Source organism: Artibeus jamaicensis, unplaced genomic scaffold, assembly GCF_021234435.1.
Source record: "Artibeus jamaicensis isolate MK-2021 breed Jamaican fruit bat unplaced genomic scaffold, CSHL_Jam_final contig_399, whole genome shotgun sequence".
In the NCBI taxonomy this organism is placed as follows: Eukaryota; Metazoa; Chordata; class Mammalia; order Chiroptera; family Phyllostomidae; genus Artibeus; species Artibeus jamaicensis.
In genome coordinates, this window is record NW_026521816.1 from 2,648,558 (window position 1) to 2,667,058 (window position 18,501).

Consider the following 18,501-nt stretch of genomic DNA (forward strand, 5'->3'; position numbering starts at 1 on the left):
AAAGAAAAATAAAGAGCTTCCTAGATAAGAAAAAGTTAAAGAAGTTCATTTCCAACAAGGCAGTGTTATAAAATAACTGCACAGCATTTCATTTTATAGCTATTGCATAATTTATTTAACCAGATCCCCACTAGGGGATATCTGTTTCCAGTTCTTTGCTAGAAGAGAGTTACTAGATCAAAGGATAGGTGTATCTTGGGTTGCTAGATGGTGTTAAATTGCCCAGTTTACCTGTCTACTAGTGACATATGCAGGTGCCATTTTTCTCAGCATACTTTTTTTCTGATGGTTGAACAGTATTGCCTCATTGTCGTCATGTATATACAGTTGACACTTGAACAACACAGGATTTGAAGTGTGTGAGTCCATTTATATGCAGAATTTTCAGTTTGGCCTGGCAGTTCAAACCCATGCCACCCAGGGGTCAAATCCGCAGTTGGGAATCTGCATATTTGGAGGGCCAGCTGTAGTTATAGTTCAATTTTCAGCTATAAGGGATGCTGGTGTCCATAATCTCCAAGTTGTTTAAGGGTTAACTGGATTATGTAAATATTTTCAGTAAATGTTGCTCACAGTTGTAGTTAATTCTCATTGGTGAATAGATTACATTCTATTATGTGTGTGTGGGGGAAGAGCTTGTATACTCATTCTACTCTTAATGGACATTTGGTTGTTTCCAGTTTTCAGCTATTAGGAAAAGTACTGCTATGGACACTCTTGTACATGTCACTTCATGACCATATGTATGCTTAACAGTTGCTTATATACCTAGCTTAGAATTGCTGGATCATAGGTATGAATATGTTAATCTCTAATAAGTATATTAACAGCCCCGGCTGGTGTGGGTCAGTGGATGTAGCACCAGCTTGTGAACCAAAGGGTTACTGGTTAGATTCCCAGTCTAGGGCACATGCCTGGGTTGCAGGCCAGTTCCCAGCAGGGGGCACATGAGAAGCAACCACACATTAATGTTTCTCTCCCTCTCTTTCTCCCTCCCTTCCCCTCTAAAAATAAATGAATAAAATCTTAAATATATTTACAAACATTTTCCAAAGTGGTTTGCCAATTTATTCCTGCTGTCAACATGTAGAAATGTCTTTTTATCTTTGTCACATTTCATTATAGTCTTTCTGGTGAGCATGCAGTGGTGTCTCATTTTAATTTGCATTCCTTTTTGTTTAGTTTGACCCCCCAATTTTTGTTTATTGGCCATTTTGGACAGCCTCTTTTATGAAGTCCTTCTGAGTCTTGCCCATTTTTCTACTAGGTTGTCTGTCTTGTTGATTTGGAGAGAGTTTTATATATTTTGATGTGGGTTTTTTGTTGCAGATATGTTCTTGGACTTTGTGGGGAAAACTTAAAAGGCTGGCAGTATGATTTAGAATAGCTAGGAGTGGGATTTATTTAGAGTAGTCATAGGAGACCTTTAAGCTGAAAAGATCACTTGTCATGATATCAGCTCTCAAAGATGACTAGTTCAAACTGAGGGAATATGAAAGGCTCTGAGACAGAAAAACATTTGGCACTTATGGGCATAGAAAGATAGAAAGGAAGCCAAGATAGCAGTGGAGAAGGAAATTTTAAGATGAAATAAAAAGAATCAGAATCTCTCTTCATTTTTCCAGTATCGCTGATGGCTGTTGCTCCTACTGATCTTATGATCCTTGATTTGTTTCTTGCTTGGGAAGCTGAAACTTACTGTCTCCTGCCATCTTTTGTCCTGCAGGTGTGGTGGACACGGGCCTATTCATCAATATGGCTGAGAGAGTCTATTTTGGAATGCAGGATGGCTCAGTGAACATGAAGGAGAAGCCTTTTTCTTGACTCTGCTAGGAGTGGAGTGTACTTAACCGGAATCTGCAGCCCACAGCCAAGTGGACGTGTCACTCCAGGAACCTTTGCCTTAATGTCTCTGTGCCAGGTGGACAGCAGTGGGGTGGGGACCAAGCAGTTAAATCCAGTCTTCTCAAGTATTGTTATTAAATGTCTTTTTTTAAAAAGAGAAATATAAACATATATTTTTACTATTAAAAATACTCAGTTTTTAAAATAAAGTGGAAATTAATTTAATGTTTTATATAAAATATTTACCCAAAAAAAAAGAAGGGAATTGTCTTAAAACTTGAGCCTGCTGGTTAAGCTTCTAAATATTGAGAGTTTGCTGAATAATGTAAATCAAAACTTCTTTAGACTGGTAAAATGAAGGGTCCAGCCAGCAGTGATTCCCTGATGCCTTACTAGAAACATTGGAGTTTACTTTTCTATCGCATTCTTTTTTGGTTTTTATTATTTTTGTTATCATGCATGGTACATACCTTGTTACATATTTTAATGTGAGGTTTACAAAAGTCTGGTGAGGGTAGCAGTGTGGTGTGTAGTGACTGTAAACAATCAGGGAGAAAATGTGGTGGTTCTTAGTTAAGATCAGGGGGTTCATTCAGACCCCTGCTGTTGGAAGCAATTGGCCAGAAATCCTTGCTATTACTGCTGTGGAATGTGAAACGTTTAAATGATTGTCTTTTTGTTAACATTTTATCTGTTCCTGTGTTTTACCTGCATGGTTCAGCATCAGAACTTCTCAATTCTTTATGTTGTTTGAGGGTTGAAATAAAGCAGTATGGTGGTGCCATTCTTAACTCTTTGTCTTTGCTATAGAATTTGCAGCAGTTTTGTAGTTAAATGGAAATTAATTTTGCTCAGCCAGTTTACAAATTGGATCTCTGATAAGAGGTGGAATTTTCTCAAGAAATCTTGAGCCAAAGAGTAGGTAAATATTTCTGAGAGAGCTTAGTGTCAGTTTTATCCCATAGATCCTTGTCAAACAAAACATTAATTTTCTTTGTTAGTTGAAGATAACACAATTGAACAAAAGGCACAAATTATTTCCAAGTTTTATATTGCTGAAACCTTTACTTGTAGAAGTTGACAAGCAGGAAAATGGGTGACCTGGATTTTATCTTTATTCCCTCCACTGTCATCTTCATTGTCATCTTCACTGTATGCCTAATGAGCAGTGAATTGTCCAGAAAGCCTCATAGACAGGGAAAGGAAAGGCTGTGGACAGCTCAGTGATAATTTTAGAGGGGACTCAGGAATCCATCTGAGAACCTAATTTCTCCCATGCTGACTTTGCACAATACTTGGAACAGTGGGCTTACTCTGTTTTGAAGTTTGAATTTTAGCTACCAAACTTATTGACATCTAAATTTCAGCAAAATTAAGTTGCAGAATAAAAAGTTAATCAGGCTTTCTTTTCCTCATTGAATTCCTTCTCTTTTTCTTCACTCTCAAGGTGCTCTCTAAAAATAGTTGCCCCATACATTGTTAGGAATGTTTTGTTTTATTCTTCAAGATTATTTTGGTATGGATGAAAGGTAATTTTTGCACCAAATGGGCACTAGATCTTAGCTGAGAAAACTTGATAGAACTGATTTTTGAAATAATCCTTTAAGCTCTTCTGACATGGATTAAATTCAGGAATAAAGATAAACAACAAAGTTATTCAGGGTTTCTGAAAGATACCTACATCCTCTAATCACATGTAAATTTTCAGGTTGTTTCTTAGGCACTTGAACCTGTGACCATACTAAAGTTCCTGTAAGTGTTAATATGAGGTTTTTCTTGAAGAATATAAAGACACTTGCTATACTTTGGACACATATCCAGGAGTTTGTTCCTGAGGTAAATTTTAATTAAAGTTTCTTCAATAAAAGTGTTATTAAATGTGATCTTGTAGGTGATAAGTTGGATGGGAAGAATTTGTAGGCTGGTAAGCAATTTGACGGCACAGGGCAAGCTGCAAGTTGGCTGTTTGGGGAAAGGGTTATAACTAAGTTAAACTGCCACATTCCTGGGAAGGATCAAAGGGGAAAATCACTTGGACTTGAATAAAACCTATTCCGTTTTGGTTTCAACTGTAGCTCATGAAGTTTTTATACTTTTCATTCATGAAACTTAGATTCTGAGTCCCCATCATGTGCATATTCCTAAGGGGACTGGTTGGGGAGGGAAACAGAAGAGTAAGACAGAGCCCGTGCTTCAGCATTGCTCTTGTCCTCCAGATGCTTCCAGTCTGCTGGACAAGACAGGCAGGTTAACAGGGGTGCCGTCATGCAAAGGGAATGCATGGGAAGGCATCGTCAACACAGTGGGCAAGAGGTGAGGCCATAGGTAGGAGAAGTGGTTATAAGGTGACTCTGGTGTCAGAGTCCTACCTGTTATTACTTCCTATGTGCCAGTGCTGTTCTGGGCCTTTGGCCTATTATAGCAACTTTATGGCATTTGTTCTCTTAATATGCAGAGTAAGAAACAGGTTTAGTTTAAGTAACATGTTCAGGCCATGCTCCTGATTCCAGGTAGTTGTGACTGAATACCTTACAGTTGTGTTCCTTAACTGCTATGTCCATCATTTGCATCGTGAGTCACAATTATTTGGTCAAAGTATTGAAGTTAGTGAAACAGCTTATTGTGTGGGTGTGTGTAGGCACTTGTGACTTTAATATTAACTTCTGTTTGCTGGTGGGGGGTTTCTTTAGTGGGAGAAAGGGGTAGAATATTTCACAACCTAGGGGTGGCCATGGGAAGGTGCCATCTGTAGAAGTTATCTTTGCCACCATTGAATTTTCTCCTCTCTCCTGTGCTGGTTTCCTTTTTTTCCCTTCCCAGGCTAGGGGATAGAGGCACAGTGGTAACAATAGCCTAGAGAAGGGATGTTTATGGCGAAGGGTCACTAGTGCTCCTCAGCCAAAGACTCTTCAGGAAATGTAGTTCAACATGGTTGGGTTTCCTGACCCTTTGAATGAGGGAAGTCACATGCCATGGGGAATGGCAGGGTGTCTCAGAGTGTTAGGACTTGAGATTTAAGCTTCTGTCTGGTGCTTTGGGGAAGGACTCAAGGAAGGACAGCTTTGCTGTGGATTAGATGTTGTCAGGAAGCAGTACAGTTCTGTGATTGGTTATCTTAACTTTATCTTAACTTTTACTGAGAAGGTGAGAAGAATGGAGTGAGGGTAATGCTGGGCTGGGTGGAGCAACGGCATCCAACTCATTAGCAGGGTTGGCTGATCCTTTGTGGTGTTCGGATGATCATTTTTTGTCTGTTGAGATATGTTTATGGAGTTGTCTGGTTTTTGTTTTCATTTCTCATAGTCACCAACTGGCCTTGTCTGATGTTGTTGTGTGAAACTTTTTGTTCCACAGGAGAACACAGCATCTTACCTATGGGGGCCACGCCAGCTAGTAGCAATACCAGGCCAGATGCTGGAGCTGGGTCAGCTCCTGACTGTCAGTGGCTGCGTTTTTTCCCCTCAGATATGCTCTCCCCAGGATCTAGAGGGCCCTAACAGTCCATAATCAACTTTCACTTTGATTTATAGGTATCGAGTACTTGCTGTGTACTGGGCACTGGGGTGAAGGATCAGTCACTCTGATGTAGCTCTAGCTTTCAGAGACTTCATCATTGGTTCCGTGGCAACCGCTTCTCATGACTTGCTTCTCAAATGCTTGACTTGGCTCACTTCCTATCACCAGCAGCCGATGCATCCAGATTAGGGCTTCATTAGCCTTCACTCCACTAATCTCATAGTCATGATGTTTTGACATAGGCTCAGTGCCTTTGCTTTTTAGTAACTGGGTGGTGTTGTGGGACAGTAAAACATTCCGGAACAGCCTAGCATTCCGATGTGCTCAGGCGATCCTCGGCAAGTAAGCATCTGTAGTGGTGCTTTGAGAGGGATAGAAGTGTGCTTGTTTATGTGGGCAGTGGAATCCAGAGAAGGAAGACAAGGTCTGCCCTGGATAGGCAACCCCTGTGTCCTATGGACAATGCATTATTCAGACTGATGAATGAAATAAACTTAGTTTTGAAACCTATTCTTTTATGTTGGACCACTCACATTTTTGCTTAACAGTAAGGTGGGAGAAGTAGCAGCTCCACATCCAGAACGGAAGCCCTGGCTGGCTCTATCCCTGTCAGCCTCCTTCCAATGGCAGTGAAATCCCTGGTGTCCCACCTCGAGTTTCAAATAGAGTTGTAGTCACCCTCATTTTGTGTCAGAAGCTGTTCTCAGTGGAGGGATAGGCCAATCACCAGTCACTGATGAGCTCTAAAGGTTCCAGAGCTCTGATACATGACTGAGCTACACTTGGCCAGTGCTCTTCTGGGTCAGTGGTGCTGCCCCCTGTTTCTCTGCAAACCTGTGAGAAGCGTTCACAAGGAGAGAGCCCACGGGAACTGGCATCCAGGGCAGCAGAGGTAACAGGAACAGCACTCCCCAGTGGAAATGTGAACTGCATAAGTAATTCTAAATGTTTTAGTAACCACACCAAAAAGGTACAAAGAAATGGGTGAGGTTAATTTTTTTTAATTTTTATTGTTCAATTACAGTTGTCTGCATTCACCTCCCACCACTACCCTCCCCAACCCCAGCCAAATCCACCTCCCTCCCTTGCTTCCACTGCTCCCACCTTGGTCTTGTCCATGTGTCCTTTATAGTTATTCCTGAAAACCCTTCCCTGCATTATCCCCTTCTACCTCCCCTTGGTAACTGTCAGATTGGTCTTAATTTCAATGTCTCTGGTTATATTTTGCTTGCTTTTTCTTTTGTTGATTAGGTTCATGTTAAAGGTGAGGTCATATATTTTCCCCTCACTGCCTGGCTTATTTCACTTAGCATAATTCTCTCTAGTTCCATCCATGCTGTCGCAAAGGGTAGGAGCTCCTTCTTTCTCTCTGCTGCATAGTATTCCACTGTGTAAATGTACTATAGTTTTTTGATCCACTCATTTACTGATGGGCACTTGGGTTGCTTGGCTATTATAAATTGTGCTGGTATGAACATTGGGGTGCATAGGTTCTTTTGGATTGGTGTCTCAGAGTTCTTAGTATACAATCCCAGCAGTGGAATTGCTGAGTCAAAAGGCAGTTCTATTTTTAGTTTTCTGAGGAAATTCTATACTGTCTTCCATAGTGGCTGTACCAGTCTGCATTCCCACCAGCAGTGTACTAGTGTTCCCTTTTCTCCACATCCTCTCCAACACTTGTCTGTTGAATTTTTTATGATGGACATTCTGGGTGAGCTTAATTTTAATAAAATACTTTATTTAACCCCAAATCTAAAATACTACTATTTTACCATGTAATCAATTTTCTACATTTTTTTTGTACTAAGTCTTGAAAATGTGTATTTTATTTTAGTATATCTCATTTTGAACTGGCCACATTTCAAGTGCTCAGTAGGCACACTGGTGACTGGTACTGTATTGGAGAGCACAGTCCTAGAAATTTCGGGGGAAGAGGTGTTGTCATTGTTCTGGCTTTTTTCAGGTTATTGATTTTGTGGACCCTGAGGTCTGCTGGCAGCCTTAGCTGTTTCTTAGAGCCCAAGGAGGATTAAGTCAAATGGAGGGCTCCCTTGGGGGGGGGTCCACTCAGTAGTCTCAGTTGAATGGAGACCATCAAGCAGATGACTTTAGGAAAAGGAATGCCATTTTTCAGCTTCTAAGTTAAATGGTCCTTTTAGTTCAGTTATATTATTTTTCTGATCAATATGAATTATTGTCTTAAGATAGTAACCTTGATTTGAAATTTTGTTCTTTCACTTAGCTTTTGGAGAAGTTATTTCACCTCTAAGCCTTGATTTCTTCAGTGTGGATAGAATAATGTTACCTTTCAGGATTGATTTGAGGGTTAATTTGTTCAAGTGCTTAGGATAGTCATTGGCACATTAAGCACTTAATTAATGTTAAATTACTTTTAGACTGCCATGAACTTATAATTTCTAGGTTTTTTGGGCTTCAGGATCGAGAGCTTGGGATGTGCAAAACGACTCTGCCGCAAGTACAAGTGGGTGGACAGTGGTAGGGAAAACCATGAGTGAGTCATAGGTATAGGTAGAAGGAGGTTCACTGTCCTCCGCTTTTGTATATGTGATATTTTCCATAATAGAATTTTTTTAAATGGCATGCCAACTTTTGTTCTGGAATTTTCTGAACTAAGAAAGTATTGCAATAATTTCAATATGCCCCCATGATGTGCTGTATAGCTTTACTTGAGGTGAGTGTGTGTGTGTGTATTCCACTTGGGCAAGTCAGGGAAAACCTTGTACTCTATGTGTTCATTTAGCTGAAGCTCTAAAACAAATTTTTTTAATTAAAATTTTTTCTCAGCTTAGAAAATATTTTTATCAGCTTTATTGAGATATAATTCACATACTGTACAGTTTACCCATTTAAAGTGTATAAAATTCAGTGGCTTTTCCTATTGGGCTAGTCTAAAAGTTCCTTTAGTTTTTTCTGTACAATGGCTCTAGTAGTGCTTAAGTGTCTTAACTTCATTCAAAACAGTTTTGTTAGCTTGTGTTGTGACAGCTGTCCTATCAGCATACATTTTAAAAACCGTTATTAAAACTGGTGAATTTTTGTGCAGCCATTTTAATATTGAAGATGGAAGAAGATATGTAACATTTTCAGCATATTGTTTTATTGTTTCAAGAAAGGTAAAAACGCAACTGAAATGCAAAAAAAAAATTTTGTGCAGTATATGGAGAAGGTGCTATGACTGAACATGAAGGTGTCAAAAGTGGTTTGTGAAATTTCTTGGTACTATTCACATTTTGGCCAGATACTTCTTTGCTGTGGGGCTGTCTTACGCATCGGAAGATGTTTAGCAGCACCCTTGGCCTCTACCCACTAGAAGCCAGTAGCAGAAGATAGCTGACATACTCAAAATATCCTAATCAATAAAGTTACTGGTGAAATGAAAGATATGTCTTTTATTTTACAGAAAAAGCTAAATGAACCTTTTGGCCAGCCCAATATATACACAGTTGTACAACCACAATGATTTGTAGAACATTTTCATTAACTCATAGAGAACCCCATATTCATTAGCAGTCACTCACTATTTCCGCCCCCCACCCCACCCCAGTGCCTCCCACCTACTAGCCCTAGGCAATCATGAATTCGCTTTCTGTTTGGATAGATTTGCCTCTTCTGGATATTGTATGCAAATGGAATCATACAATATATGGTTTCTCGTATCTTTTCTTCAGCATATTGTGTTCAAGATCTATTCATGTAGCATGTATCAGTATTTAATTTTTTTATTGCCAAATACACATTTTATTTATCCATTTGTCAGTTGATGGACATTTGGATTTTTCCACTTTTTATGAATAATGCTGCTGTGAACATTCATGTACAAGTTTTGTGTATGAATGTTTTAATTGTCTCCTGTCTTATTCTTTCTTCCTCCTTTATTACCTTCCTTTCAGTTAAATAAATGTTTCTTTAGCATACCATTCTAAGTCCTCTGGTTTTGTTTCGTTTTTTACTATATATATTTTAGTGACTTTTTTAGTGGTTCTAAGTTGTTGAAAATTGAAAGAATAAATGACTGGCAGGCAGTGGGTATGGGATGGCAGTAGTGAGTGAGATGGAAAGCATTTCATGAAGTGGGGACAGAATGTGCAAAGACAATGTTTAGTGAGGACCTGGTGGGTACAGATAACTTGGAGGAGCTATATATGGCTGATAAATATGCAGGCTCTGAAAAGGCTTGGCCAGTTGGCTCTTCCTGTCCAGGGTTTGAACCTTAAACCCTGGTGTCTCAGTTAAGTTATTTATTGCTGTATTAAAAAATCACTCCCAAACTTGGTGAGTTTAAACAATCATTCATTTGCTCACAGTCCTGAGAATTGAACAGAACTTGGTTGGGATGGTTCATCTCTGTTGCATGTGGCTTCAGCTGGGGCCACTTGGCTGAGGCTGGGATAATTGGGAGAAATCTCCATGGGCTATCATGGGCTTCCTCACAGGATGGCAGCTGGATTTCCAGGAACATTCTTATGGAAGCTACACATCTTCAAATTGTACAATGTCACTCAAAGCAAGTCAAGGTGCCAGCCCAGACTCAAAAGAGTTAGAGAAATTGACTGTTTGTTGAGAAGGAATTAATGCACAGTTTGCAATTTGTTACAAGGAACCACAAGGATGTAAGAGTTAAATATTCATCTTGTCAGTGGCATACAGAATTCAGTGGTGGGTGGCAGCAATTCCAGGAAAAACATTCAGGGTAGCATGTTATTCAGACAATTTTAGGGTGGGATTTTGACCATATTTCCAGTTCATAGTACAGGTTTCCTTGGTTCTGTTTCCTGCACCTAATTTTTCAGCCTTCCCATCCACTTTGAAGCTGAATGATGGGCTGAATAAATCCTATTTCTGTTTAATTAAGCCAAAGCCACCTTCTGTTTGTATCTGAGAACTCTGGCTGAATACCCTAGTCAGTAAGAGAATCATTAAGGACTGTATAGTAAAATGGATAATTAACCAAAGAGGAAGTGCACATTGCTCGTAAACACCTGAAAAATATTCCTCCTTACTAACAATATAAGAAAACACATATACATTAAGACAGTAATAACCACTTGATAAGCCATAATTGTGGATTTGATCCAAAGAAGGAAGGGCACATACAAGAGTCAACCAAATGAATGCATAAATAAATGGAACAACAAATCTTTTGCTCTCTCTCTCTCTTTTCTGTAAAAAAAAATCAATAAAACACAGACTTCCAGCCAAGATGGAGGCGTAGCTAGACACACTGTGCCTCCTCACACAACCAAAATAAGGACAACAATTTAGAAACAAAATAACAAACAGAAATGACAGAGAACCGAACTATATGGAAGTCAGACAACCAATGAGTTAAAATACACACATTCATCCAGACCGGTAGGAAGGGCAGAGTCGGGTTGCAGCCAAAAAAAGTGGTGACACCGGGAAGGCAAGGCAGCAGCTGACAAACCCGGGCATGCAAGATTGCAGCTGGCAGATCCCGGGTGTGGGGTGGCAACAGGCAGACCCAGTGAGGTGGTATTTGGGTAGCGGGGTGCAGTGAGCAAGGTGGCTGGATGACCAGGTGGTCCCACATTCACTCGCAGATAAACCAGGTGAAACTGGAGAATGAGATAGACTGCATACCTAGGGTCACAGTGCAGGGAAATAAAGCCCCAAAACACCAGTTGAAAACACCTGTGGGGGTTGAGGTACTGGGAGAGATTCCCAGCCTCAGAGGGGAGTTCATTGGAGAGACCCACAGGGTCCTAGAACGTACACAAGCCCACCCACATGAGAATCAGCACCAGAAAGTTCCAGTTGGCTTGGGGGAAGTGGTGGAAGGGACTGAAATCCAGCAGAGAGCAAAACAAGTGCCATTGTTCCCTCTCAGACCCTGCCCACATATACAGCGTCACAACGCAGAGACTGGGTTGCTCTGCCCTGGTGAACACCTAAGACTCCACCCCATATACATAACTGGCCTGACAAGACAAAAAAAAAAAAAAGTCCCAAATGGAAGAACAGATCAAAGCTCCACAGTACATATAACTAAGCAACAAAGACATAGCCAACCTATCAGATGCACAGTCCAAAGCACTGGTGATCAGGATGCTCACAGAATTGGTTGGGTTTCGTCATAAATTAGATGAAAAAAATGAAGGCTATGCTAAGTGAAATGAAGGAAAATGCACAGGGAAACAATAGTGATGAGAAGAAAACTGGGACTCAAATCAAGGGAGTAGACCAGAAGGAGGAAAAAAATGATCAAACAGAAAAGGATGAAAAATCAAGAATTCAAAAAAAGGAGGAGAGGCTTAGGAATCTCCAGGACATCTTGAAATGTTCCAACATTCAAACTATAGGGGTACCAGAAGGGCAACAGGAAGAGCAACAAGTGGAAAACTTATTTGAACAAATAATAAAGTAGAACTTCCCCAATCTGGCAAAGGCAATAGACTTCTAGGAAGTTCAGGATGCTCAGAGAGTCCCAAAGAAGTTGGACCCAAGAAGGAACACAACAAGGCACATCATAATTATATTACCCAAGATTAAAATGGAGAGAATTCTAGAAGCAGCAGGTGAAAAGGGGACAGTCACCTACAAAGGAGTTCCCATCAGACTGTCAGTGGATTTCTCAAAAGAAACCTTACAGGCTAGAAGGGGCTGGAAAGAGGTATTCCAAGTCATGAAAGGCAAGGACCTATATCCAAGATTGATCTATCCAGCAAAGCTTTCATTTAGAATGGAAGGACAGATAAAGTGCTTCTCAGATAAGATCAAATTCAAGGAGTTCATCATCACCAAGCCCTTATTATATGAAATGTTAAAGGGACTTACCTAAGAAAAAGAAGTTAAAAAAGATGAATAGTGAAAGGACAGCAAACTCACAGTTACTAAGAACTACACCTAAAATAAAAGCAAACTAAGAGGACAGCTAGATCAGGAGCAGAACCATAGAAATGAAGATCACATGGAGGGTTAGCAACAGGGGAGTGGGAAGAGGAGAAGGGGGGAGAAGAAGGTACAGAAAATAAGTAGCATAGATGGTAGGTAGAAAATAGGGGGGAAGGCAAGAATAGTATGGGAAATATAGAATCTAAAGAATTTGAGACACGTGGTTATAAACTAAAGGGGGGAATGGTGGGGGAGGGGGTGTGCAGGGTGGAGGGGAATGAAGGGGGGAAATAGTACAACCGTAAAGGCATGATTAATAAAATATATTAAAAAAATAAAATTAAAAATCAATTAAAAACAAATAAAAAACCTAATAACCAGATAAAATTAGTAATTTAATGTAATCAGAGGTGCAGAGGGAATGGTGAGACAAGTTGTTTTAGGCCTCTGGTGGAATGTAAACTGGTCTGAACCTTTCTTCCTGGGGACTTCTGGGCAATATTTACCAGGAACCTTAAAATGAATAATTTCTTTTTAGTCACTTCCAGAAATCTAGTTTAAGCAAATAACTTAGAAATGTGGATATAAGGTGATACATACAGATGTTCATACCAATATTATACTTTAAACAAACATTGGAAACTTAAATGATGTGAGCCAATTAAGGTATGATATAAGACATGCAGCTATTAGGAAAGGCTTGTAAAAAACTAAAGATACAGGAAAACTTTTTTTTTTCTATCAACGATTACTTTATTTTTTAAAAATTTTATTTAGTTATTTTTCAAGTACAGTTTTTTGTCTATTTCTCCCATCCCAGCCTCCCCCGCCCCTTGCTCCCCACCTCCCTCCCATTTCCACCCCCCTTAGTTCTCGTCCCTGTGTCCTTCCTATTTGTTCCTTCAAATCCCTCCCCCTTTTTCCCCTTAACTTCCCTTCCTTCTCCCCTCTGGTCACTGTCCCCTTGTTCTCTATTTCAGTGTCTTTTTTTTTTTTTGCTTGCTTGTTTGTTTTGTTGTTTAGCTTCCTGTTAAAGGTGAGATCATATGGTATTTGTCTTTCAACACCTGGCCTATTTCACTCAGCATAATGCTTTCCAGTTAGGAAAACTTTTATAAAATAATATTGAGTGATAAATTAACCAAAAGTTATTAATCTGACATATCAATCATGATGTAGTCAGGAAAGTAAACCACTGTAGGTGTGTCAAAGGGAATTAATTATAGGAAATGCTTCACAGGTGATGGGAGGACAGAGAAGCCAATCATGTTGAGACACCCTGAGACGAGTAATGGCAGGAAGCCGCCGTTCCAGGGCTGGAGAAGGTGTCACCAGGATACTGAAGCTGGGTACTTGTGGGACCTGGAATCACAGAGCAGGTACAGCTGTTGCTGGAAAGTTCCTTCTAAAAGCTGACAGAGGAACACATATATTTGATCCTTCCTCCCACTTTCCAACCTCTTGCCTACCAGCCGGCTTGAAACAGAGAAAGGGCTGGACATAGATCCGACAACAGGACAATGACCATCACTACTGTTCTTATTAAGTGTTAAAAGTAAGAGGTCTGTGGGGAGGGGGGGGATGGGAGGAAGGTGGGGAGAAGGGGCGGAGGGGGGGGTTGGGATGGGAGAAATTGACAAAAGAAAACTGTACTTGAAAAATAACTCAAAAAATTTAAAAAAAAATAAAAGTCATTTTTACTGATGGGATTATATAGACTTTTATTTTCATGTTTTTCTGTATTTTCTGAAGAGCCAGAAAAGTGTCACTGAAATAAAAATTGGCAAGTGCGTTGAGGGAGTTGCCAAATAAAGTTTTTACAAAGATGATACGCGTGGAAGAATGAATGCTAAGAAAGAAGAACTGTGGAGTCTCCAGGCTTGAGTCCGCAGCCCAAAGGCTGGGTGTGATATTAGTACTGGCCAGCAGGGTGTGCTCCAGCCCAGTGAACCAGGGCTCCCCAAAGGGCCCTGCCAATGCACTGGAAGTTTCCTAGCCCCTGCAGGGCCTGAGCCCAGGGGAACTTACTGCCCTACCTCTTCTCCCATTCCCCCAGCCCCCATCTTAGACCAGCCCCTTCCTTCCATTTTAGGCAAGCTCTTGCCGGAATTCCTGAGGAAGTCAAGCACCACTGGACCTCCATGGTCTTCGCTTCTGCCTTTGGTGTGTTTACCATGTATGTCCCTTGAACCTTGAGTCTTTGTGTACTGGTTATGCTTGGCTGAAAGGAGCTTGCGCAGAGGTGCCAGTGGTCACCTAGAGCCTTAGATGTCATGTAAGAATAAATGCTCTATAAAACCATCTTGGTTTTTCCATAAATAATCATCTCAAATTCATGAATGCAAGGCTCCATCTTTTGCAGTTTCTGCTGCTTCTTAAAGCCATCGCATCTAAATTGACTGATCACTTTAGATCAACTCCAGCCAGTTAACTTGGAAGTGTTGGTGTAGTTAGAGCTGCATTATTAAGTGTCCAGAGGACATTTTTATAGGTGAGATGTATGTTCTGTTTGCTCTTTGTCTGCCCTCTTGGGTATGAAGAGCTTTCCCTCACACTGCTGAGGTGCAGGCTGGGCTGAGCTGAAAGTCCTGCCTATCTCAGCTGCTTTTTCCATGACTTCTTCAGACAGTTGGTTTTCCTGTTTTCCCTGCACACCTAGTACAGGTACTCAGAAAGCACAGGAAGTTGGAAAGTTTCCCTGAGGGAGGATGGGTCAAGCTCTGAATAGCAGCCATTGCAAACGTGTTACAGGGCCCTGCTATTGAAAGCACCTTCAGCCCCATGAGGAGTTTCTCTGGGCTGCTTACGAGGACTCCCACAGTGAGTCTTGCCAACCTGCTGTCTCTATAGAAACTCTAGGGTTATAGCTGGGCCCTGGAGTCCCAACAAGGCTGTGCGCACATCACAGCTTGGCACATGTGTGTATAGTTGGGAAAGCCAAGAGAGGTCCAATGAGGTGGAAGAAGAATTTCTTGAAAATCCAGATAGTTGTCATTCCAAGCATTCTCCTTTCCCTTACTCCCCAACTAAGACAGTATGCTTTTATTTGTGTGGCTTTTTCTCCCTAAGTTTAGAATGCTTTACAACTTTATGCTTTTCTATTTTGGGAAATAAGTCAAAACCTTGTAAAAGAAAAGATTACTTTGATGAAATGTAAATGAAAAGACTGTGTAAGGAAAATAGAATTATTAAGGGTACAGAGGGCAATGAATGCAGTTTTACTTGTGAAAAATAAACATGTTTTCATCAAAGTAAACTTTTAGGTATGAAAAGTTGAGTCTCTAATAAGCAGTAACCCAGGCCAATAATGCTTGCAAATGTTGATCTCTGAAATTCTTGAGGTATGTTGCAGATCTTAGAGTTGTATTATCTGGGATGATGCCTCAAAACAGCTCTTTTCTCTGAAGTATTTTTTTTTGTGGATTTTATTAAATCATTATTACTTTTTGTAATATAATTCACATAAAATAAAATTCACCACAGCGCATTCTTATTCCTAAAATAGGTCACTATTTTATAAGCTCTGTATAGGAAGTTTTATATTTATGTGTAAAAGTTTTGAGGAGAAAAGAGGAATCCTTTTTTCTAAGTAACCTTGTAGATTTTGATTTTAATAAACACATGTGGCAGTACTTATTAATTATAGACTCTTTTCATGGGGAAAATGTATTTTCTGTGTTCCTCCTTCTATTACAGCCACATTAGATCATTTCTGATTCTTAGTGTGTGTAGGGGTAAGTAATAGCATTGAGCAAATGATTCAAAATATTTATCCAAATAAAGGACATTTCTGAATTACTAGAACTTTTCTGAATAATTATCTGTAATTAAAATAACAGTTTCACAATATGACTTTTATAGCAAGGGTAATTCTAAATAAATTTTAAAGTTTTGGCTTTTAAAGTATTTTAAGAATCTTTTTTTTCAGCAAGGAGAGTATTTACAAAACCTATTTTGCTACAGGCTTTAAATCTAATATTAGATCCTATTTGATAGTCCGATTCTATAACTTTTCATCACAAACCCTGAACAGTAAGTGGAAACTTTGACTTTCTGTTTCTCTGATTGCAGTTGTCTCTCCAAAAAGAAGCAGTTGAGTGCTCGCTTCGGCAGCACATATACTAAAATTGGAATGATACAGAGAAGATTAGCATGGCCCCTGGGCAAAAAGAGGGAGTTGAGAGAAAATGTTCCCACTGGTATAATTACAGAGTACTAAGTAAACACTCAGTGTGGTGTCAGGAAAAGAAGCAGGTGTGTGACTGTCGCATGTGGAGAGCACAGTTACATTTCACTTTGCTGGCAGGGTGGGAAAGCTCAGTGCGTGGTCTTTCATGAAATGCATTCTGCTGTCACCCCAGGAAATGGCCTTTAGAAGGTTGCACACAACAATCTTGCCAAGAGTTTTCTTGAACGTTTTTTTGTGTGACCATTACTCAGCATTGTATAAAACATAAGCAGGTGTTTGTATCCTCAGTTTTATGCCACGGTTTAATTTAGATGCCCCAAGTGATTTGGCATCACATAGCCAAAGCACAAGTATGTTTTCAAATCCACTGCTGTTTTTATGAGTTTTATTTCCATTTTAGGCCACTCGACTATTTTAAAATATAAGAGGGTAGAAATCTCTCAATCAGAAACTGCAGGACAGCACTGATGAAGGGAAAATTAGGTTAGTTTCGTGACAATATTGTCCAATGCTGACACTCAAAAAGACACCCAGGGATTTCTAGATTCAACTGGTTTCCTCTGACTACATTGTAAAAATAATCTGGGTTATCTTCTCATCTCAGCCTTGGGCTCTGTGGGCGTGTTCTCCACATCCATGTGTATGGCACATGTTTTAGGTGGTACACTTCTAAAAGGTCTGTGGAGGCCAACACATGTCCAGGAGTCATGGGGTCATCAGCACTGTGGGCCCAGTCTGTTTCTGGTGAAGCTGCTAACTAGTTACTCCTTGCCATACAACAGTTTTCTCCAGGGTGTTTCTCTTAGGAGCAAAGTGTAGCCAAAGAAATGCAGGTATACTGTAATACGTCACTTGGACCCTACAAGTTTGTGAATGTCTAAGTGCGTATGAACATAGAAGTGCATTTTCTGGGCTCCAACTGCATTCCACTCTGATTATAAATTAGAGAAAAGTTTGAACCCCACTAGGTCAAGGAATGAAAGGAATGAAAATATTTCTTAAAAAGCGGGAATATTTTGTTCGTTGACCTAGTGAAAACCCCACTAGGTCAAGGAATGAAAGCAATGAAAATATTTCTTAAAAAGCAGGATTTCAGTCAAAGTTATCTATACTGTTGAATGACTTATCAATGTACTCACTTCAGTACCAGATGAAATGAATGGTGATTCAGATAACAAGTCCTGTTTTCCACAGTCTGTTGTGAAGTATATCCTGAAATACCACTTCTGTAGAATGTTTCATAGTGAAAGAGCTACTGAAATTATTTTCCAGTGAAAATGCACGAACTCATACAAAGGACCAGGGGATGTTTGAAGGAGAATAAGCTTCTCTAGTAATATTCTCCAATGTATTCTTTCCAGCAGAAAAGCATAGTCTAACTAAGACATGCCTGTACAGCCAAGTAAATTGGACAAAACAGTTTTGTGAATGTCCAAATGAATATGAGCCAAACAGTCCACTTTCTGACACTGGGTGCATGTCTCTCTGTCAAAAAGTAATGAATTGTTTGAAAGGCTCAAAATCGCTGTGGGATTAGAACACTTCATACTGAGCAGGTTGTAAGCAAACACATTCTGCAGTCTACACACCAGGTCAATGTACTTATTATGGTAGAAGGTAAAATGATCAGTGTCTATGGTCATACATACTATTTCTAGGACTTACATTGAACTGTTTTCTGAGAGTGACTTTGGTGATAGATTTGATTGTGGAAGAGCTTCTGAATCCCTTTTGGGTCAGCCAATGAGTGAACACATGCATAGGACAATCTGATCTATGAAATAGAGTAAGATTCCATAACACAGTTTTGCCCAGTGTCTTCTTCCTAGGAGAAAAGCATAACTTAACTAAGAAATGCATGTATATTGTAATACATCCCTTGGACCCCACAGGTATGTCAGTCTCCAAGTGATTATGAATATTAAAAGTACACTTTTGCAGCTTCAACTGCATTGCATTCTGATAATATAGTAGAGAAGAATTTGCAGTCCTCAAAGTCACTGGGGAGTGAAAATGTTTCATACAAAGAGGGGTTAAACAATAGCCATCTACTCTGTTGAATGCCTTTTTACTGTAGC

At 39.9% G+C, this 18,501-nt stretch overlaps 1 protein-coding gene and 1 non-coding gene across 3 annotated transcripts in view; both read left to right on the top strand.

The window, feature by feature from the left end:
• The window catches only part of RPIA (ribose 5-phosphate isomerase A), a 51,860-nt gene extending 38,079 nt beyond the window's left edge, over positions 1-13,781 (top strand). Inside the window, exon 9 of one of the 2 annotated variants that reach the window (XM_053665262.1) lies at positions 13,475-13,781. In XM_053665262.1, the coding sequence (XP_053521237.1) occupies positions 13,475-13,650 (176 nt within the window). In that variant the 3' untranslated portion in view covers positions 13,651-13,781. Of the gene's footprint in view, positions 1-1,726; positions 2,637-13,474 lie in introns of those variants that run through there. The other variant, XM_037163028.2, reaches the window with a different exon arrangement.
• A 2,550-nt stretch (positions 13,782-16,331) lies between these two features.
• On the top strand, positions 16,332-16,435 carry LOC119062173 (U6 spliceosomal RNA). Its single transcript, XR_005084938.2, has one exon. It is a non-coding gene; the product is annotated as a U6 spliceosomal RNA (small nuclear RNA).
• The last annotated feature ends 2,066 nt before the right edge of the window (positions 16,436-18,501 follow it).